This window comes from Lemur catta, chromosome 3 (assembly GCF_020740605.2).
Source record: "Lemur catta isolate mLemCat1 chromosome 3, mLemCat1.pri, whole genome shotgun sequence".
Classification (NCBI taxonomy): Eukaryota; Metazoa; Chordata; class Mammalia; order Primates; family Lemuridae; genus Lemur; species Lemur catta.
Window position 1 is genome coordinate 84,098,328 of NC_059130.1, and position 23,829 is coordinate 84,122,156.

The 23,829-nt window shown below is 44.2% G+C and overlaps 1 protein-coding gene across 1 annotated transcript in view; it reads left to right on the plus strand.

Annotated features, from left to right (window-relative positions):
* PLPP3 (phospholipid phosphatase 3) overlaps positions 1–23,829 on the plus strand; it is a 79,068-nt gene that overhangs the window by 21,767 nt on the left and 33,472 nt on the right. Inside the window, exon 2 of the mRNA XM_045547927.1 lies at positions 16,691–16,848. Coding sequence (XP_045403883.1) covers positions 16,691–16,848 — 158 coding nt within the window. The remainder of the gene's footprint in view (positions 1–16,690; positions 16,849–23,829) is intronic.

Below are 23,829 nucleotides of genomic sequence, written 5' to 3' on the forward strand. Positions count from 1 at the left end.
TAAGAAAATCCCGTTACTTCCTTTTAGCTGGAAATAAACATTGAGAAGACATTGGTATTTTAAAAACTCTACATATGCTGTTGCCTTTACCTGCTTTTATGGAAAGGAAAAACTCTTACATGGAGACAAACAACTACCCTAGTCATCTTGCTTCATTCTTTCTCTGTTCTAATGTATTTTGTAGGGAAGACCATAATAGCTGCCATGAATTGAGTATACTTCATGTATGGTATGTGTCTCTAAACTTCACCTAACCCTTTAAGATGGGTTGTACTAGCCCATTTTACAGATGTCCTGTGGCAGGTAGCAGCTTGTTTGATGTTGTAGGACTTAAAAAGGGCAGCTCTAAGCTTTAAATGCAAACCTATTAGACTCCAAAGCCTGTGCTTTTTGTGACATCCATATTTTCAATCAGCCACTCAAGTCTCATAAAAAATGCCAAAGGCTTGGTGACTTTCATAATACTTGTTCCGTATGTGAAATAACAGTGGATCTCTAAATGGGCCAAGACAACACTTGTCTCTGTCCTCCTCGCAGAAGGCACAGCATCCCAAATTCACGACAGTGACGTTTACTAAGCGTTTTCTGTGTGCCAGGCATTGTACGAACCATCTTCACACACTCGATCTTGTTCCTCCCACATGGCTGTGAGAGGTTAACTGACTTGTTTAAGGTAGAAACTAGGGAGCAGGTGTGTCTGGCTCCAGCAGCCACACCCACAGAGGTCCACGTGCTACTTGTTTGCTGCTGTCGTACCTCAGTTGCCAACAAATAGATTGCCCGCTAGTGGCCGTTTGGTTCTAATGTAGACCTAGGTCTGCCCCCGAGTCGAGCTGTTTGTGAGGGGGACCTGAGGGAGTCTGTGCAGGGAGACTGCAGCGATCAGTTTCGTGGAGGCGTTGGAAGCAGAAGGAACCGCCCTGACGCTCCTGGAGAGCAGGCAGTGTTTATTTGAGTTGTGCTGTCCAGGACCTGGTGGCGTCCTGGCTGCGAGAGGCCTTAAAGCATCTCATTCGGGGTGGGCGGGATGTGTCTGGAAGTGCAGGAGGCTTTGCCTTGGGAAGGTGGTTGGTCACGGCTAGGTTAGCAGGAGCCAGCTTGCTAAAGCCCCGTGCCCCTGTCCATCTTCATCCTCCACGTGGCAGCCTGGCCGTGCCACTCCCTTCCTCAGGAACAGTTGTGTGTGGAGTCTCTGCTGTGCATCCAGCACTGCAGGGATGATAAATATTAATCATCGGCCCTGCTGGCAAGAAAATCAGTCCTGTTTGGAAGCCACACACACGGATCATCATTTTAGGGCCGAGGAGAGATCACTCAGGCCAGCATTTCTTAGAGAATGCTCTGGAGAATCGAGGTTCTTCTGGGTCGTACATTTCCCTGGTAAAACTCAACAGTAAACTTTGATGAAGGCTCCAGGGTGAGATGTGCATGCTGAATTTGCTTTGGGATGGGGCCAACTAGTCCAGCCTCCTCTCTTTAGTAGATAAGGAGGCCCGGTGAAGAAAAAGGACTTTCTTAAGTCACGGAAGAATCCAGCATTGGGCTCCTGAGGGCCAGCCAGGCACAGAGGACCTCCCAATTCTATTCCTCTCTCTCAGTTTTTGTCTTTAGACCAGGCAGGCCTAAGGCACGTGTTTTCTCTGTATCTTGAAGCCATATGTTTCTCAAGCTTTTTCTCCTGTTCTAAAATAGGCCTCTGATATTTGGCATCTGAGAGCATCCCCTTTCTTTCTTGAAGCTGTTCTGGCAAAAATATTGGAAAGCTAACTTCCCAACTAAGCAAAAGAGAAAGCGAGAGAACTGCAGATTGAGCTCTGCAGGGTCCCTGCCCAGGGAAGATTGGTTTTCCTGTTGGGACAGGAAACTCTTTGAGGGCAGGAATCCTGTTTTAGTCATTTCAGTATTTCCCACCCCCAGCACAATAGGTGCTCAGTAAACACTGGATATTCAATATGGTTTAAAATTATGTTTATTTGGTACATGCATATGTAAATATGCATGTTATGTATTATATATCAATTTTTTAAAAAGCCCTTTTATTCAAAAATGAAATTTTTACTTTTTAGAGCAGTGATTCCTAAATCACCTTGAGATAGAATCACTTGAAGGTCTTTTTAAAAATCAGAATTCTCAGGCCCTCCCGGGGAGATCATGAGTGAGTGAGTGAGTTGGCCTGGGCAGGGCCTGGGATCTATCTATTTTTTTTTTTTTTTTAAACAAGTGCCCTGATGATGAATGACCAAATCTGAGAATCACGGTCCAGAGGATAACCTTGTTCAATCTCCAGTTTTACCCTTTAAGAGGCAGGCACGAAAATATGCACGAGCCTTCGGGTCTGGAACCTTCAAACAAACAAACAAACAAACAGTGTGCACAGAAATATAGAAAGGACATATCCGGAACAGTCGGCCAATATACCTTGTGTCAGATTGTGAGGGACGATAGAGAGAAATGATTTGCAAGCCTAATTAGACCTGCTCCCTGGTTCTCAAACCTGCAGCTCTAAGCCTCCTGCTAATTGGCAATCCCTTAATAGATTAGGACTTGGCATCAGGTTTGCATGTTATTATAAACCACACACAGAAAAACCCAGTGGCTGAGAAACTCCTGCCAAGCCCAGGCTTGGGTTTTTGTGAGGCTTTTGAAGTGCACTGGTCTTTCAGTATTTTGTATAGTCAGTGTACTGAAAGGCATCAAACCATTTCTTTGGATGGGATTTGTGAATGGCAAGTTTGTTGAATAATTAATTCCCCAAGACCCATTCTGTCATCTTGATGGACAGGCCGGAGCCCACATATGCAGTTTGCTCTCAGCAATGCTTTGAGTGTGATAGCAAAGATTATTTCTCACGGATCCTGTCCTATTCCCAGAAATCATCACTTTCCTTTCCAGGGAAAGGGGAGGAAGACACTTTAGTGTGCACCTGCTGCATGGCAGGCTGGTTGACACATCTCAGGAAGTCCTCATGGAAGGACCGCAGGACCTGTTTTGCAGGTGAGGAAACTGAGGTCCTGAGAATTCACTGATCTAGTTTCACACTGACACGACTTGGCAGACGTGGGAGGGATTTGTATCTAGGTCTGTTATTTCCACACTGCCACAAAACCAAGCCAAGCCCAAAAAACCATTTTTGATTTTTCTTGGTGTTCAGTTGATTAATATGAGCTGTGAAACATTGTACATTGTGCACAGGGATACCTGTTTGCATCTGTGGATAATATAGGTACTCCTCCCCCTTGCATGATATAAGAGTCCCCGTTCTGCAGCGAGCCTGTCCATGACAGAGGGCAACATGCAGAGGGGTGGAGAGGGAGGCTGGAGCGTGTGGCTCTGCCAGAGGGCACAAAGGGCTGCTGGCTCCCAAAGGCACAGGCAGATATACCTATTCCTCAGGCCTTTGAGCAGTTCCAGGGCCTTGCTCTCCCCTCTTCTCCTTCCAATTAGATTCCAGTTGGAGATCCTTCCAGTTCTTTTCAAGTCCACTTCCACAAAGGGGGAGCTGTAGTGGAAGCTGATACTTCCATGAAAACCTTCCATTTCTCAGGCAAACATACCAGGCAGCTCTCATGGCAATACCATGGTGAAGGGGAATAATGTTATTTGGCATTTCGCCCTTTAAAAGAGTGTATGCGTGTGGGGGGTGGGTGGGAGGAGGAGGATGGGCAGGGAGAACAGTGGGGGCTTTGTAATTGACTGCAATCGGGGTCAGGTGGGCAGGGTCGGGAGGGGCTGGGGTGTGGAGAAGGCCTGAGCCCCCTTGGGCTTTGCAGCCCTCTTCTCCCCCTCTGCCTGATTCACACATTTTGAGAGGTTGTAAAGGGGAAGTTGGGGAGTTTTTATGTTTTGATTTGGAAGAGGGACTCTAGACGTTCTGTCCCTGTGAGGGAAGCTGGCTCCTTGCTGCTTTGCGAGGATTAAGGGCCTGGCTTCCAGAACTGTTGAAGAAACATCCCAGGAACTCCCCTTTTCTATCAACAGCTGAAAAATGCATCACAGAGCAGTGGCTTCCTGGGGAGTTTTGGCAAAAGAGCCTCCCTCTGGAACAATAGGGTTCCTATAGCAAATCACCTGGGAGTTGTGTACTGCAGCCAGTTCTCCCAGGGCATCCAAAGCAGTACGTTTTGTTATCCTCATCCTGGTGGGGAAGGGATGGGGATGCCCTTGAGGGTGGGGATGCAACTGAGGGTGGTCCCAGAGTACCTGGCTTTCTGTCTGCAGGAGGAGGGCTGGCATTGGCGAGTGGCTCCCCTTCTCAGTTCCAACCCAAAGCACCTAAAGATAGAAAATGTGATGGTCACACAGCTCCATGGAAAGTTGGCCTGAGCCAGCATCACTCCCTGCCCTGCTGCCCTGTGTCTTTGTGTCTGATCTTCAGGTCCAGCCTTGGTAAAGCCCAGGTCGTACTGCCTTCCTGGAAAGGATTATTGGACGGGACAAAAGCACAGCTGTGAAACACCTAGGATAGTGTCTAGTTTGCAGCAGTAGCTAATGTCAGTTCTCACCTCTCTCAGCCCACCCCCCATTTTTGCAGATGCCTACTACTCTGACAGAGCCAAGAGCTGCCAAACATTCATTTAGTTTTTATCTGAAGGTATGCAGATGTAGGGGTGTTTTCTGGAGCTATTCTTTATAAACAAGCATCTTTGAAATCTCAAGGTCTGGGTTCAGCCAGTCTACCTTCACTAACTTAAAAGGAAGCTGTGTGCTCTGTTACCCAGCCGAGTTTAGGGTAGGTGGCCTGTCCTATAAGGATGCCACAGAAACGAAGCCTTCTTGTTTACAAAGGATACTACACTGTTTGAATAAAGAAGAAAACTCTTAAAATTAGAAAGGTCCACAAGACACCTGTTAAAATCACCCTTTCATTTTGCACATAAAGAAAAAGAGCTGGAGAGAGCAGACATGGCAGTATGATCCTGTGGTCACACAGGTAGTAACTAGCAGCCCTGAGACTGATCAACACAAGTTATTATTACTAATTATTGTTGATGACTACTTGCTTGTGTGATCGTATTGATACCAGACATTTTTTCAGTGAACCAAAAACTAACGTTGCCTTGTTTTACCCTGCAGGGTATTGGCTGAGTCAACCCAGCTCAGATCACTTGAGACTCTCAGTCCTCAGAAAGATGGATGAGTTTGCTAGGGTAGCCACGCAAAGTAGAATGACTGCAGTCGATCCTATTCGGCTTTAACTCATTTCATTTTACAGTAATTCTAGTGAGGATTAAAGTAGACACCTATTTTCCAAGTAAGAAAATTCTTCTGGATTTAACAACATTTGTAACTGCCAGTTTATTTTCCCTTTAGCATGCATCTTTTTGGCATCTGTGTTTTAGGAACTAGATGGGCTCCCTCAAACTACTTTTCTCATCTTTGGTTGTCCCCCCCTACCCCCCCGCCCCCCCCCCCCGCAGGGTTAAAGGTTGGGGAGGAGATGAGGGTGGAACAAGGCAGCAGTTTTGTTAACTTCTTGGGAAGAAAACCTCAGTTCTGGATTTTGCATTTTTTTTGTATAGCCTGAAGTACATCATTGATATTCAAATGACAGCAAGGAATCTTTGAAATACATTTATCGGGCTAGTCAGTAAACAGGTATTGCATGCCAAGTGGCTGCCAGGTCGTGTGCTGAGGGTGTCCTAAGTGGCCCCTTTTTAGTAATGCATCTCTAGAAGTTCCTGTCATGCGGCTTATGGGTAGTTGTCCCCAGAGTGTGCATTCTTTGAGGGCAGGGACCACATCTTATTAATTTCTGTTGCCCATAATTCTCTTGGGGAGGAGTTTCCTCCTTCAAAGCGGCCTTTTTCTTCCTCATTTTCTTGCCACCCAGTGCCATTTGGAAAACTCACTGGGGCATGGACTAAGCCTTAGATGTCTGGGAAAGAAGTTTGAGCTGCAGTTAATCAGGTATTTTGTTAATGCCATTCACTCCCTGGATACTTCTAAAATGAAAATGTAGCCTGTAAGGACAGCACATAGAGAGGAAATCAACTACAAATTAAAAAGTGATTAGTGAGTGTTTAGGCAGAAGGTCAAAGGGATTATTTTGGACTTCAAACTTTTCAGCTTTCAGGGCTTGTATTCAGTTACAAAATTACATCCCCGAATTATTTGTGCAGGTGGCAGCTGTCAGATTTGAAGAAGGTTTCTGTGTTTTACAAAAGGAACATTGACAGGGCTGGGAACGGGGAGTGTGCTCCTGGGGTGAGGGTTGTCTTATCCATAGCACCATGGAATGGCTCCAGTCTTGCTCAACGCAAGTGACAGTCCTTGTCTGAGCTGACACGAGTCCCGTCCAGGTTAGTCCAGCCACGTTGGTGGGGAAACCAGTCAAGCCAGTCGATTGGCATCCTGTAAACAGCTGGGTAGTAGATTTTCAGGACTGGGAGGGAAGCGAACTAGTTTTTGTTAAATACCTACCATCGGAGATTTCATCCTCACAGCTCTTCAAAGTGGGTATTACTGGCATTCTCTTTTTACAGCTGAGACTCAGAGAAGTTAAGCAACTTGCTGAAGATCTGCATAGATTAGAAGTGGCAAAACTGGTTTTCAAACCCAGATCTGAGTTACTTTCTTGTGATATGTGCTCTTCCCCTTACTTGGAGCTTACTGTAGGGCAGAAATTTCCAAGAGGCTCATCACAAATGGATTAGGGATATGCTGGAATGATCTCTTAGCCCTTGGGCCCGGTGAGGCAGGGCAGCAGCCTCCTCGGCCTGCCTCAGAGGGTCCTGCATAGTATTTTCCAATAGTGTCTCCACATGGGAAACTGTGAAGATTAAGGGTTTTCCCCCCCACCCCCAAGATTAAGGGTCTTAAAGGTCATCCACTTGAGACTTGAAGCTGGTTAGGTTCCCCTCAAATAATTCCTGATGGAATTGTCTCCTCATTATTAGGAAATGTGGTGTTGTGTTGTTTTGGTGGATTGCGTAAGAAAAACAGGATTTGGGATGTGAGAGAGATGATATTAAAATTCAGAAGGGGGGAAAAGGATCTGTAGGTCATACAGTATATTTGATGGGGAGCCAGGTCTTCTGGATTTTAGTTTGTTTCTTGTATATTTATTCAATACACATTTGCTGAGCTCCCACTATGTGCCAGGAGTTACTCTTTGTGGCAAGGATACAGAGATGCATGACATATGAACCTTTTCCTGAAAAGGATCTCAGCTAGTACAGGAGACTAAAGGGAAAGGAATAATGAGACTGTTAGATTGCGGTGGGTCTCGGTCTTCCCATCTATTAAATGGAATAAATGACATCTAAGATCTCTTATAGTTCTAAGATTTTATCAGGATATTACTGACATGTGCCTAACTCCAATTCAAGTAAGATTTGTGATAACACAAACATCTGATGGGCTCTAATTTTTAAGCCCCTTCTCACCTTGCATTTACTCTTTAGAATTAATGAGCTTCTATCAGAAAGAAGTTGTTTTTGTTTTGATTTTAGATAACTATTGCCTTTAAAAACAGAACTTTCTGATAACCCCACTTAGTATCACATAGAGAGTATAAGTAGGGTCCACTCTTGTCCTCTGAAGCATAACCATGCGATGTATTAAGACAGACATTGTTTTATCTGGCAGTAAGGTAGTTATTCATTCTGGCTTCACCACCAACCTCATCGAGTCGGTGTGCTAAGGGCTTTGTAGTTTAACAAGGCTTCATTTCATATCCTTGTTCTTTTTACTAACTGTGTGACCTTTGGCAAGCTTCTGAGCCTCAGTTTCCCCATATCCAAAATATAAAAATGCACTGCCTTGCACTGGTGACTTGACAAAAATCCTTGGATTTATAATTGAGAACATAGATAGGAGGCTTGGTCTTGGGTTAAGATTAAGACATATACATAAACACATACACACACATACCCCATATACACATATACATATCTAATGTGGCCATTGCTTACTATGGGAGATATTATTAAATAAAGAGGTATTTCTATTTTCATAGGTTTATCTAAGGTCTCCCTTATTCTCTGGAGCAGGGATAGAAAAGTCAAATGTCTACATGGCCAGGCAGTTAACATAAATGACTAAAATGGACTAGGTATAAGGAAATTGACCACACAAGCTCAATGACAGTGGCAGCCCACAGGCAGCCTCAGTGTCAGGGAGGCAGTAGGGAATGGTGGCCCCTGGACAATGTGTGCTCTGCCTGCAGAAAGGAGCCACTGTCACTGCTGCCTGTATCAGAGCTGGCTTCAGAGGCTGGGAATCTGGACATTGTGTGAGACTGCCCATTATTAAATGTTAACAACTAATTTAAAAATTGTTAAACCATAGGTGGGCCAAGCAGAACATCTCTATGTGCCTAATTTGACTATGGGCTGCCACTTTGTGACCTTTGACCTAGAACTGGAACCATGTAGCTTGATGGGGTACCTTGGAGTTCCCTGATGCCTTAGATTGCCTACCAGCATGATTTTGTTCTCACAGGGTGTCCAGTAATGCTCCAACTCTTTGTTTTTTGGCACTGCATCTGGCTCCAGTCTTGCCTTTTGATGGTCTCAAACTTTGGCCCTCCTATGTGTCTGATGTCCTCCCAGTCCTTACGTTGTTTATTCTACTGCCATGGGAACGTGGTGTTTTGTGGACACCTGGGTAGCATGGCTTGGATGGGAGAGCACATGCTGACAAATGAATGTTTAACTGCTAGAAAAATAAAAATAAATGTTTTTCTTCACCGTTATTATAGACCTGCCTCCTGTACAGCCTTATGTAATCTTTTGAGAAAGTATGGCAGGGTTCCTGCTGATATTTCTTCCCTTCATTAGGGTTCCAGGTCTTGCTAATCACAGTCAAAACCCTATCTATTCACTTGATCCCAATACCTCCCTGGAATTATAAGATTTTATGAGCATACTTTTCCCTTGAGATCAGATTGCATTTGGAAAGTAGCTGGTGGCCCCACGGCTACTTGAGTGAGCTTTGGGAAGAACTCTGATCACATCTTACCACTGCATAAAAAAGTTTTTGGTGACTCTCTGTCACATATAGAAGCAAGAACTGACATTTATTGAACCAGGTAATTACTGGGTATTTTATAAACTGTGTATGAGTTCTCACAATCAATTCTGTACATTGGGAACTCTTATACAAAATCTTACTGTACAGAGATGAAAACGAAGTTCAGAGAGGTAAAGTGACTTGCCCAAGGTCATATAGCAAGCATGGCAGGTGGTAGAAATGGGGTATGAAATCCCATGTGCCTGACTCTGAAGTTCATGAATAAATTGGAAAAAAGAAAGGAGCAACTAGCCCTGCTGGGTTACATGGCTCAGTAAATCCTTTGTAGAAGAGATACAGAAGAATCTTGAAGGATAAATAGGAGTCTTCTAGTGGTACTTTAATCCAGATGTTAAAAGCATTACCTCATAGAGTTGTTAGGAAGATCAAATGTGATTATTTATGTGAGAGCTCTGACATGCTGTGTACACATATGATTCTTGCTGTGTCCTAGCTCTGGGCAGCCATATTACAAATGAACACATTTGGGTCACAAGGGAGACTGAGGCAGAGTGAGAGTGGCTGGATCTGTATAATTCTATCTCAACAGATAAGGTAGAGCCTTGGTTTCTGTCCTTGTTCAAGGTCAAGAGCTCTGTAGTTGACTTTCCAGATTGCTTATACCTGCATAGACATAGTTCATGTATACTTAGCAATAAAAGCTAACTGGTCCCATCTCCGATTGAACTCTAGAGGCAGACTGTTCTATTACATATCATGTTTACGCCTCTTATCACCAGAGTGAACACTGAGACAGATTACAACCTCTCTGACTCTCAGTAATTTGGCTGTATCCTAATAATTAATTTATATGATTGCTTTGAGAGTTAAATCAATTGATACAGCCAAAGCTCCTGGCGTACAGTAGGTGCTCAATGTATGTAAATTTACTCTCATCCTTATTTAAAAGAGGCATTGAAAGAAGTCTTGGGAAGTGACTCAGCTTTACCTAGGGTGGAGGGGTTATAGGGCCTGTTGGCTCTGTTAGTTGTATTTTACTAGAAATAAAATACCTCATTTGTAAAATACATAATGGTGACAAAAGAGGTTTGGAGCTCTCAATGAAAGAACCCTGGGTTGCTAGTCAGTTTGTTTTATTTGCAGGTGAATGTGGCAACCTTTTAAAAATCTAACTGAAAAGGCCAAAACAGCCAGAGTTGGGGGTTTTAAGAAGGCTGATATTAATTATTTTTAAAAATAAAATGTTTTCAGTTTGAGAACTTTCAAATAAGAAAGGCCATCCAAAGTTCTTTTTAATACCCAGTGTAGTATCTTGCTCATGTTTGTGTCCTCAGCACCTTACACAGTGCCCAATAGTCAGAAACTGTCCACACTTGTTTGTCAAATTGAACTAAAGACCTTGGACTTGGGGTCAGGAAACCCAAGCACCAGGACTAAATCTGCCATCAATTTCTTCATTACTACCAGTAGTTGCTTTGGGTTCTGACAGTCTTCTTTTTGTGACGAAAGGGCCTGAACTTTCCAGTACTGAAGAAGGAGCATTTGTCAAGGAAGACCTCTAGACCCAGAATATTGCATGCTCACAGCAGCCAACAGCAAGTGTTTTTCATGGCAGCCTGTTTCAAAGGTGGAAAAACGCCTTCATAGTAAACTTAGTTTTGTCTCATCTGGATTGTGTCCAGTCTAAAAATCTGGACAAATATCGTAAACCAAAGAAAGTTTGCACACTTCTAAGACCAGTAGCAATTAATTACTTTAAATAGAAGCCCTGTCACTTATAAGCAACATAAATATTTGTATTTTGAACCTCTAAGTAGTAGTTGGGTTGACCATTCTGGCCTTAAGTGATTAAAAAAAAAAATCAGTTGGTCATATTTTAACAGGGAATACATTTATAAAGAAGGGGAGGGTCAGGCCACAGAGTAAGAAAACATGGGCCAAAAGACAGACAGACCTGGGTTCAAAACCCAGGGACCAATTTACTCGCTTGGGGATCTTGGACAAGTTATAAAACTTTTGGCCTCCATTTTCTGTTGGGCACTAATGAAAATAATAACCCATAGCTTTTCATAGCTATTATGGAGATTAGATAAATTAATTCCTAAATGCTCAACTTTTTTTTTTTTTTTTTTTTTGAGACAGAGTCTTGCTCTGTAACGCCACGTAGAGTGCAGTGGCGTCATTGTAGCTCACAGCAACCTCAAAGTCCTGGGCTCAGGCAATCCTCCTACCTCAGCCTCCTGAGTAGCTGGGACTACAGGCTCTTGCCAAGATGCCCGGCCAATTTTTCTATTTTTAGTAGAAATGGAGTCTTGCTCTTACTCAGGCTGGTCTCGAACTCCTGACCTCAAGGGATCCTCCTGCCTCAGCCTCCCAGAGTGCTAGGATTACAGGCATGAGCCTCCTCACCAGGCCTGAACTTCTTGAAAGTAGAAGTCCGGGGTCTTCAATCTGTATTTTCTAACATCTGGTTCAAAGTGGGACCATTTTCCAGCTCTGCCTTTTAGGTTAACTGCTTAACCTTTCTAATCCTCAGTTTTTTCATTTGTGAAATGAGTAGAACAGCACCTACTCATAACTCTGTACTGTAGGTAAGATGTGTAAAGTCTCTGTCACAGAGTCCTAACAGCTGCCTGATTTGAGCAATTATGCTATACCCATGCCTACACACATATTGTGCATCCAGTATTATGTTGTGGGTAGGTGTGCAGGCTTTTTGCAGATGTTAGCTTAATTATTACTCTTGCAGATCCTGGACTTTGATCATTTTAAGGTAACTACAGATCGGTGTAAGTGGGAAATTGGGCAACCCTGGAACAGCACTTGAAGGACTTTGTATATGGGGGGGATGGGAAGCCCCTCCCTGGTGCTCTGATTTTGGTCAGGCAAAAGTGCAACGATTTCTCCTTCACCCCCCAAACCCCCCACTGTCTTCCCACCCTCACCCAGGGCTTTCTAGAAAGCACTTTGAGAGGGGGAGGCTGTCTTTAATTTTGTGCAGAGGTGAAGCTGTGGCTGCAGGGAGCAAGGCTTTGGGGCTGGGTCACTCCAGTAACACTTCCCACATGACTTTATCAATGGGTGGGCCGTGAAAACCTAGCCTGTGTTTTTGTACACCCCACCCCCAAACCACCCAACCTGCCCAAGTGTTAGTTTTTCAAAGCCGGAGAAGTTTCAAAGGCCTGAACCCAACACAGGGGCCTTTCTTCACGCTTTGATTTTCTGCCCATTGAGTGTTTGTCAGTGAGTTCGTGTTTCACCTCCTCTGCAGCCTACATATCCCAGGAAGTCCCTGAAGGTATAGAAAGTTAATTGATCCTTGATTAAAAGAAGGAGAAATGCTTGAGTCTGGGGCTGGGTCTCTCACCAGACTTTTTTTTTTTTTATTTTTTGTCCTGCTTTGCAAAAATCTCGTAAGGTACCTTTTATTGTGGATAAACCTAAATTTCAGGATATTGGCTTCAGAGTTTTGATTAAATTAGATACCTAGCACATGTGTGGTACATAGTGAAGGTTCAGTGTACGTTAGTCAATGCGTTGCCTTGACTGTTTCAAACAGTGCCTTTTTGTCTTCAGAAGCCATGAGATTTGCTGAGCATCAGCTAATTTATTAACACTCAAAGGTGCTTCATTCTCTGTTTTAAGTGACTCACTTTTGAAAGCACCCAAGATCATTTGAAATCTGTCCAGCTCCATCACCTCCTTGCAGAGTGACTCTAGTAAGTCACTTTAATCTCTATGAACCTTAGGGTGGCTTAACATGTTAGTTTTCAATGGCTGTTTCTCCTATTAGCCTTTGGGCCACTGAAGGTTGGAACAGCCTCCTTGTCTCAGTAGCCTAGTTAGCGCCTAGATGAGAGTAGGAGCCAGGGCTGTCAGCCGGCATAGTTTATGTGGGGATCCTCAACACAGTTTAGGTAGAAAATAGTTGTTTTGTGAATGTTACCTGTTATTATTAATATTATTCTGTGTGCTATTTTTCCCTTTCTTCCCTTCATTATCTACTTGTATATCTCTTCCAGCTCTGTAGCAAAGTTTAAAACTGTATTCTTATAACAGCTGTCAGTTTTGTGACTGCCAGTACTGGAATCCCTAAACTGCAGATTTTTCGTAAGTGTACTTAGCCCCGGGGCTTCAGAAACCTCTCTTCATCTATAAAGGTCAACTCAAGCCTCCCACTCCCTGTGGGGTACCTTTAGTGTCATTAGTAGAGCAGCCTTTTGTGCTCTCATTGTACATACACATACATCAGTCATCACACTAGAACTATTTTAGTGCACTTGTTTTTGTGACTTTCTTACGACACTATGAACTTCTTGAGGGCAATTACTATGATGTATTCACCTCTAGAATCCCATTGCCTGGCACTGGGCATTTTCTTGAAATGAAAATGATAAGGGACTATAGTGGAGTGCTATTAAAGATGATGCCAGTCTTGGAAATGGAGACTCTACTTTGGAGAAGAACATCCTGTTTTCTGTGTCCCGGAGAGGCAAGGCATGGTATTGTGTCCCTCAAGGACCAGCTGCCCAGTTGGTAGAATGTTTGTGCTTTTTCCGTCAACTGCAGGGCATCTGTGGTTACTCTCTTCCTGGATCAAAGGCAAGATTTGATTGGCATCACCCACAATAATACTGCAAGTTTGTAGAGGAGAAAGAAAAAGGCACTGGGTTTTCTAAATGCCATCTCCATGCCTTTTCAAGAAAATAAACAGGACATATTCAGCTCCAAGTTCTTGTCTGTTTGTGGTCATCATCCACATAATCAGAACTGGAAACCCTCCCCATGCCATAGGCAAAGAAGGAAGAAAAAAGATTGGGACTGTTCCCAGTTTGAGGGAGGGCAAAGAACTGGCCAGACAGATTTTCTTCCCTAGCCATCTCTGGGGGAACTTTTTTTTTTTTTTTTTTTTTTACCTTCTCCCTTTTCACATTTATTGAGTGCCCACAGTGGGCCCCAGACTCTGTGCTGACATTACCCAGTGCTATGGCCTCAACTTCCTTCCAACTGAAACTTCCTGGACTGATTCTGAGTCTCTGTGTCCTCCCCTAATGGATCGTAAGCTCCCTGAGGGCAGGATCTGGGTCACCTCTGTATTCCTTGTGCTTGATATATATAGTTAAGACTTGATAAATATTTGTTGCATAAGTGAATGAGTGAATACATGAACTTATAATATCATCCCCAAATCTCAAAGTTAGATTTCATTCTTCCCATTGAATGGATGAGAAAAAGCGCTTTGGAGATGTGAAATAACTTACTCCGGTAGTAAGGAGCAGTGTTAAGATCATTAACCCAGTTCTGTCTAACACCAAAGCTCTTTTATATGTGCTTTATTGTCCATAGAAACATATGTTTTACAGGCCTATCATGTGAGTACTATTAAAAGGAGACGCTAAGGGCCTGAGAGTGTAGCACAAATGTGCGGAACTTGGGATCTGTTCCCTTCCTGAGTTTATTAGCAACGCTTTGGCTCCTAGGCACCACAGAGGCTGCAGCTGAACTTTTTTACCGTGATACGTGGAGCTTTAAAAGCAGACTATTAATATCATACTGCTGGCTTCTCAGCTACTTCTGATAGCCAACTTGGTCGCATTTCAAAAGGTTTAGGCAGTGGCATGAAGATGGTTCGGGCCCATGTGATATCTCTCCCAGGGCCCCAGCCCCAAAAGATCAGCTGACTGCCCTTGTCATTTCCAAGCCAGAACATTCATCCACTGCCTACCCCAGCCCCCCTCCTCCATTGCAGAGGCGAGGTTTCAAAACCTAATGGCTAGTGCCTTTCCAGGGCCCCTCTGTGTTTACTTTGAGAAGGTCAGGCACAATACCGTGGTGTGTTGCTGTTCTTTCTTTTCAAAGCACCAGTATGCATTTGATAAAGTAAATTGTTGTTCTAGCAGGAAGCAGTTAGGGGTCACAAAATAAATAGCCGTAGAATTCAAATAAATCTGAAGAATAAAACCAAATAAATCCATGTATGTATGCACAGTGATACATAAATACACTTTTTAGAAAGTGAGCATTTTTATCGCTGCCAGTCTGGACCGAAGTAATTGAAAAATTGTGGAGTTCATGGTACATTCTTTTTAGAGGCGGTCTGGGGCTTTGAGCAACATGATGTGAATGTAGTTCTTTTGAAAAAACATGAAAATGGAATTTTATCTTTTAAGCAACCGCTTATCTCGGGATTTTTCAGCTAATGAAATTCACATTTGGATGAAACCAATTTGCAAAGTTAAATTGGGGATTTAGGCATTTGGAGGGTGGAATAAAGAGGCCCTGAATGAGCTAAATACTCTCTCTTTGTTCTCTCACTTGAAGATGGGTGATGGTGGTGCTTAAATGATGCTTCAGTGCAAAAAATGGATGTAAAGTACCTAACACGTTGTGAGTGCACAGTCAGTGGTGGCTGTTATTACCAAGGTGTTTTTTGGGGTCTTTTCTAGTCCTGAGATTTAGTCAAAGTCCTAGTCCTTTTACTTTGTGAAGTGGCATTAGAGCTTGGTGTTTCTCTTGGGTAGCAGAGGAGCAAGGGGTGATTCTGTCTAAGTGACTAGCACGAACCAGCACTGAGTCTCTGTGTGCTGTCTTCTTGGAGGGTAAGTGCAGGGAACAGCAGAGCATGACTCTGGAGAAATGTCCAGGTCGTGGGAACTCCTAAGGCTGAACTTAGAGACTTTATCTTACCCTGTGCAATGGGGAGTCTTTGAAGAGGCTTTAGCAAGGCAGTGGTATGCATCATGGGCAGGAAGCAAACTGGTGCATATAGGTGGGAGGCTGGAGGCTGTGACACTGATTAGGAGGCTGTTGGGGTGTCCAAGCAAGAGTTATTGTGGGCCTTCACTTTTGCCTCAGGGTTCTATGGACTTTTCCTGGCAGGTGATGGGCTCCATTTGCCGTGACCTTTGAGACATGGCATCTGAGCTGGCCACTGATAACCGGCAGCAGCTGCAAGAGCTGCCTGGTGCTCCTGGCTGCCCCTGGGCTCCTGTCCAGGTCTGCAGGCAGCAGGGCTGAGCTCGGCTCTGCTCAGTCTTGTTAACTCTTTGAACAGTGAAAGAAAAGGCTTGAAATGGCATTCATTGAGCAGCTACTATGTGCCAGCTACCATGCTAGAGGTTTTATGTGCTTTGCTCTCATTTAGTCATCACCACACTCATTTTACTGTGGGGAAAGTGAGGCTCAGGGAGGTGGAATGTGGGGACCAGAGGCCACACCACTAAGAAGTGGCGGATCTAGATTCAAATCCAGGTTATCTGACTCTGAGGCTGTGCAGCATAGCCTTAGGATGCACTTCTCAAAGGGGAGATGATTAAGACCTTAAAATGCATGCCTTTGGAGGCATAATGGGATATCATTAGATTTGGGGCTATGTTAGTAATTATTTGAATAAGGCTTTAATTTTCAGCAGAGTGTTGTAGAACAGAGGGAAAACCTCTGCTCTGGCTCTTGCACTGCCTCCCTCTGAGCCCTTGGGCAGAAGAGAACAATGCCACTGTCTCCTTAGGGGTGACGAAAGGGCGAAAGGGGATGCGATGCGCGTACTGAGAGCTCTCTGTAGGCTGTAGATCGCTACAGATGAAAGGAATTAATGCCACCATCAGGGTTATTTGGGGTAGTCTTTGCTGTAGCTTGCCACTCTTTGGCTTCCTTGCACTGACAGTTTCTCTTCCCTTGTCTTTTTTTCTGATATACGCCCTGGTTCCACCTTGACCAGCGAGCCTACCCTTCCTCATCATCGAGACGAGCACCATCAAGCCTTACCACCGAGGGTTTTACTGCAACGACGAGAGCATCAAGTACCCGCTGAAAACTGGCGAGACAATAAATGACGCTGTGCTCTGCGCTGTGGGGATCGTCATCGCCATCCTCGCGGTAAGTGTCCAGACGCTGCCACGGCCGATCCTGTCCGACTTCCTCCTGTGGTATAAGATTGTAGAACGTCTGAGCCAACAGAGACTGGTACCAAGTAGAATTTCATTTGATCAATACCATTTATTTCATGCAGCTAATTGTATTACTAAACGCCAACATTTCCTGTGAAATGTGTATACATGCTAAGCCCTCTTCTCAAATATTTCACATGCATTATCGTCACAACAGTCCGGTGAAGTCAAGATATTCTTATCTTCATTCTATAAATTAAGAAATGGAGATCCATGGAGTAAAAATAACTCGCCCAAGACCATGTGGTTAATAAGTTGTAGAGTTGAGATTTGGACCTGGTGGTCTCTTACCCCAGAGTTGGAGCTCTGAGCCACGGTGCTGTAAAGCTGAGCCCCGGAGAGGGGGGAAATACTTTGTCAGCTACTGCAGGCGTTTTCTGTTTTCTCCACACCATTGCTGTGCTGCTGTAATAGTGATAACGCCACTGGTATTCTCTGGCATATTGTTTAGTTCCCTTGGCTGTGGTGCCAAGGTAAACAGGACGTGGAATCCAGAGAAATAGGTTCTAGACCATGGCCCTCACTAACACATTGTATACGACCAAGGATTACCATCGTGCTTTACAGCATTGCAATAAGGCACAAAAGATTAGATCACAAATATTAAAATAATTTGCAGCCTCTGAATCACTGAGCAGATTACTCATGTACAGGTGTAAAGTCCAGATTTACATGTCCAGGTCTTTCCTCAAAGGGTAAGATCCTCACTGAGGTTAATGCAAAAGTGTGCCATGGACTTTGACAAGGACCAGAGTTATTGTGAGCAATGGTAGCCTCGTGGGAATTGGAGTATGGCCTACCTGGGCCCTCCGTGGAAGCTCAACACCCTGTTTTAGATGTCTCCACGTGAGGCAGGGGAAGGAGAGGATAATTGAAATCCATTCTTATAATTTGTGAGTTAGACATTCTCACAGCTATCTTTTCCACACCTCCAGTATTTTCTAAGTTTGTTCTTTGCTCTCGAATCCCCACCATGTGGGTGAAAGGGATAGATATCATGCCCACCAGGGTCATAAATTCTCATCTTAGGTTCTTGAGTCACCCTTCTGTTGAGCATAGCCTGGAAACTTATCTTTGGCCTGTGTTAAAAGCCAAGAAGGAAAGTATTAATAGTTAATATTAAGGATACTTAAATATGAAATAAGTGCTATTATCCCCATTGTACAGAGACAGAATTGGAATCCCAAAGGAGTTAAATGACATGCTCCAAGTCCACAGCTAGTAAAAATTGGGGTTCAAGCCTGTGCCTGGCTTATTTCAAAGACCTCTTTCCATCTTTCAGATTTACCTTTCAGGATGGCTAACCTATCCAAAAGAACTGCTCAGGGGGATAGGCAGTTAGCTTGTCTTGCCTACTCTGGATCAAATGTAAGCTGCTGATGTTACATGAACCACATTTCATGAAGTTTTCCTTTTGACTTGCCCACGCTAGGGGTTGGTTGTAAACTTTGAGACCCCTCTTTGTTTTTTAATAACATCGTAAACCAGGCACACAATCAACAGCTTGAATTTGGGGAGGGGGAAGGGAGGCTGGTAGAATTCTTTCCAACCTTTAAAAGAAAAACAGTCCATTTGGCAACCGTAGTAGTTTCTTCAAGGTGGACTAAGGATCTTTGTGTTCAAAAACTGAAAAATGAAAGGTCTAATTTTACTATTTGCTCCAAATTGACAGTTGTGGGATTGAGTTCTCAAGGAAGAATGGCTTTCCCTGAAAAAGGCGTTTGTCATGGAAGGCAAATAATTGCACGGTATCTTATACTAAGGTTTGAACAGGTGTTTTTGACGGTTGGAGGATCAGTTAATTGAATGCTTTGAGGGAGGCCTGTAAACCCAGGAGTGTGGTGAGATAAGAGCAGCACAGGATGTGAATGTCACGTGCTTTTCTCGCTCTCTCCGTGGCCTTATTCCTGGCTTGCCTAGCGGGTGGCTCCCAGTCACAGTGCTGTGGAAAGAGACACTCTTCAGAGTCTCCTAGCTATGTGAACCAGGAAAATCACTGGTTTCTCTAACCCTCATTTTCCTCATCTGTAAAATGGGAATGGTGTTTGGATTCCCTCAAGGGGATTGCTGGAAGAATCAAATATGTGCGATAATTGCTGGCAGTGCGCCCTGTAGCAGTGGGCTAGCTGGAATGTGCAGATTCTTTTAGATGGGAGTGGTTCTGGTTTCTAACCTGACTCCAGGATGGGCAAAGAAAAATGCTAAAGTAGCTTCTCTGGGATCCATGTGTTTCTTCCCGTCTTTCCTTCTCCAAGCAAACCTCCAGGTCAGCAGCTCTTCCCCTGCTGCTTGCCAAGGCTAATCTCCTTCTCCTCGAGGGATGCCAGCATTTTAAAGAAAAATCTGCTTTGGAGAGCTTAGTTGTGTCTTGCGCCTTTCCTCGTGTCATGTTGATGTTTTAATTACAATGCTTCCTGACCTCCCAGGTTTCCTTGAAACAGTCATGTGCTGGGCCTTGTTTATAGGATGTCTAACAGTGTTGCTTCCCCATTCCTTCCAACGTCAGCAAAATAGGTTTTTAGATAGTGCTTTCTTATAGTGCAGAGACACATCAGCCAAGAAATTACTGCAATAATTGTTATCTTTTGTCAAGTGTTACTGTGTGCCAGAGAAACACGTGAACTATGTTCATGCATTACACCCTTGAAGAAACCCCAAGAGCTAGGTATTGTGGTTTTCAGCTGAACATGGGGTTAATGGCAAATACTTTGGTTCCCATCTGAACTTCTCTGCTATGGAACGTGTGACAAGTTAATTAACCTCATTGAGCCTCAGTAAATTCATCTGTTAAATGAAGATAGTACATCTACTTACTAAGGTTTTAAGAATTAAATGAGCTAATGTATATAAAGTAACTCAGTGCTTGGCACCTATATTAATAGTATACTCAATAGATGTGAACTTTTTTTGTTATAAATGAGTAAACAGAAAGTGGTGAAGTGACTTAGCCAGAGGTTGTATCTGGTAAAAGTAGAGTCGGGAAAGGAACTCCAGCCTTCAGTTACACATCTCCCACTCTGCCCTTATATTAATAGTTACGTAGTAGAACCCAAATCTCCTGACTCTCAATCCTGTTTGCAATAGTACTTTTACCTCCTGATCCAACTGTCCTTGAACTGCAGCTAGAGGCACATGTGAAATGTGGGCTCCTAAGGAAGTCCACCAGCCTGCTTACCTGCCACAGCTACCATGAGTACTCACAGAAAAAAGGAACAGCAGAAACCTTGGTGGCAAAGGGAATCATTCGCTTTGTTATACTCAGTTCTGGAAATGCTATATAGCTTCAATGAAAAGACAACGATGACAACAACAAAACATTTCACACTCTCCCATCCTGACTGGCTGTAAGGGCCTGGCTGGCTCCATCCAGGATCTGCTTCTGATCAGAGTGCATGAGTGACAGTTGTGGAGGTTGGAGGGGCACAGAACTGGAAATCGAATCATCCTGCTACTTGCTGTCCTGGGCCTTCTCCTGCCGAATGTCAGATTTGTTTAAAAAAGCAAGAGCAGCCTTGGCTGATACGATGCCCTGGCTGCCGTTCGCACGGCCCCCACAACAAAGGAATGGGATGGCAGTGCAGGAGACCAGTGTGGTTTAGAGATGCAAATCCTCAGAAGTTATGGAGAAAGCAGACACCTTTCCATGGCAGGAGATATGGAAAAACCTAGTCATTTTGACCTCTTTCTCAGATGTATCTCAGATTCTGGAATTATAGCATAATAGGAATTCCTTCCAAATCCACAAAGCAATGGTTCCTATCCCTGCCTTGCAAAGGCTTAATGACTCTAGCAGCAGTGAGATTAGGAGCAAACAGTAAAATATCATCTCCTATCTCGCCTCCTTTCAGTTTTGCCTTGCACTCTGCTGAGAAGAGTATTATGGGCAAAGATTTTAATAGGGAAAAAATGTTCAGTATTCTTTTTAAATAAACATGGGCTCAGTGCTTGTCGTGGTTGGACCCCGAAAGCGGTTTATGTAGATTCTTAATATCTAGGAATTGACACACGGGTGAATCACGGGTGAGTTCCCCTCTCCCTCTAGCCATAAAAATGCTCCATTTTCTCCCAGCCCCAGCTGGAATCTGACTTCTGTAATGATATTCCTAACTACAGAAAAAGCTCAGATTTTGCTGTTATCTGACTTAGGTTCATGTCCCAGCTTCTGTGCTTACTCATTCTGTTACTCGTCCCTCAACCTCAGGCAAGCCACTGAACCCCTGGGAACTGTACTTTCCTTTTCTGTACATGGGTGACAATAGTTCACCAACTCTATAAGCTTGTTTTGGTTGTCAAATCAAGTGATACTATGTGTGTGATCAGTCAGAATTATCCTTTTTATCTCTGTAATGTACAGTTTACAAAATGGCCTTTATGTGCACATTCTTATTTGCACCTGGTAGTAATCCTAGGAGGCTGAATGTTAGAACTAAGTCAACTGGGACTCAAGGATATTAAGTGACTCTCCCATAACCAATTAGTGGCAGGGCAAGACTAGGCGTCCTCTGATTCCAGGGGCCTTTTAAGTCATGACCCTACTGCTGCCTTCTGCAGCCCGCCTGCCTTCCACACTGACTTATCAAGCACCTGTGGTGTGTCAGGTACCGGGGACGTGGTGGTAAACTCCAGCTCAATGAGCTGCATGTTGTCTTGTGTCACTAAACTGTCAGTGGCTGCCCCATCTCAAGCAGGCAGATGCACCTTTAATGCATACCGCCTTGTGGTGTGATGCGTGTACAGGGCTTGTCTCCCCTGATAGATGATAGTTTCCTGGAAGGCGGAGGCCAGGTCTTTTCCTCCGGCACACGGTAGGTACTAAGTAAACACCACGCAGACATCTTCTCCAGGAAGAATTCCTCGGCTGCCTCCTCCCCCACCTTCCAAAGGTCCTAGAGAACCCTGGGCCCACCTCTGTCCTTGCAGTTACTGTGCTGAATTGTCGTGTCTATTTAATTGTCTGTTTCCCAGCTACCTTGTTAGCAGCACAGGGGAGGGACTGATCTGATTCGATCTGATATTGCTAGTGCAAGGCACAGACCTCGGTGCTCACTGTATGTCTGTAAAAATCATGAAGAGGCTGTAAATTGGGGGCATTAGGTCAGAAGATGTCAAAGGATCTGTGGAGCAGGGAAAAGCGTCCTATTTTCTTCCCTAAAATCTTAAATATGCTCCATGAGGCACATGGGAACACTCTGTACCACATGCAGATTTCTTGCTGGAGAGACAAGAAGAAGCGCTTATACCTCCAAGACTTGTTTATTCAGTATCAAGCTTCAGTTTGCCCACATCTGGACTTCATTAGTTCCTCCCCATCCCCCACCTCCCTTTATCTGCGAGAGGTCTGCCAAGAAAACAAGGTTCCCCAACGTTGCCTCCTCATTAAAGGTTAGTTGAGATTTCAACTCTGAAAAAAGTGAAGCTGTGCTGGCCCAGTGGTGCATTAGTGGGAGACCCAGTCCCCTAGTTTACAATCCACTACGTCGGTGCAATTACTGAGACCACCAACAGAGAGAGGCCACATTAATCCTGCAACTGTGTTGTCCTGTCCCCTGATCAGATGGCTACAGAGTTCTTCTGAGACCTTCTTATCCCTGGAGGGACGGCGGGAGGGGCATCTATTTGTGACTTGACAGACACAGGCTTTGAGATTGCACCGTGTAGGCAGGACTTCCTTTGTTCCCTTTCCCCACCACCCGGAACAGCAGCAGTTCTTCCTTAGTTATGCACAGCTCTTGGGGATTCGTGACTATTTGAAACAAATATAAAATATGAAGGTGACAATATTCTATGTTCCAAGCGGTAATGCTTAGGGGACTGAGAGATGCGTTCTGTGTCAGTCAGTGTGTGTTGGGGATGGGGTGGAGAATCGAGTGACATTTATGAGCTATTTAATGGACTGGAAACGAATATGCCTTATCTTAATCCTCTTCTCTACCGCATTTTACAAAGGTGGGGCATGCAGAGGCTTTCAAGGGTGAAGTGACTAGTCCCCAGTTACTCTGCTTGGTAAATGGGGAGCAGGAATGAAAACCCAGGTCTGTCTGGCTTTCAAGCCCAAGTGCTTTAACAGACATTTATGGAAAGCCCACTCTGTGCTGGGTGCTATGCAGAGTGCTCTCTATTTAGTTAGCTATGGAAGCTTTTACTTATTGGGCTGGGAGAGCTAAATGAATGGAGGAAGATAAAACAGCTAAACCACTGGGCAGATAACTGCCTGAGGTCAACAGTGTGCATCAGTGGTTTGCATAGAAGGTGATCACCTGCTGTATTTAGGCAGATGTTTGGTGAAGCAGGCATTGTGGTAGGCACCTCGGCCTATCAGCTGATGTGTAAACCACAGATCTTGCCCTTGGAGCTTGTGGTCTAGAGGGGATGCAAGGCAAGAATAAGGCTGACTACACTATTAGACCCTCAAGGAGAGGAAAGAATTAGTCTAAGAATAAGAAGAGAGGCAGGGTAGTGCATGGTGGTAGGTCCTAGGGAGGTGAGAGCTTCAAGGACAAAATGTGTCAAAAGCTTTAGATCGTCTGAGATATAAATAAACTGCTTGGGAGTTCAGAGGAAGGTCCCTTAAGGCTATTATCATAGGCAAAGTCTTTATCATCATCATCATCATCATTCACTGAGCATCTCCTTTAATTATTACAACAACCCTGCTTTTGGTACTGTCGTCATCCCCATTTTTATGGATGAGGAAACTGAGGCTTAGAGAGCTCAGTTGTCCAAGACTCCTAAGTGAAAGAGCTAAAACTCTAACCCAGTACACTAGTTGGCACTTGAGCTCTGCTTTGAAGGATGGGTGGGATTTTCATCAGACATCCCCACCTTCCAGGCAGAGGTGATTGCTTCAACAATGGCAGAGCCTCTGAAACAACAAAGGGTCTTCAGGGAATGCAGAGCAGACCTATTTGGC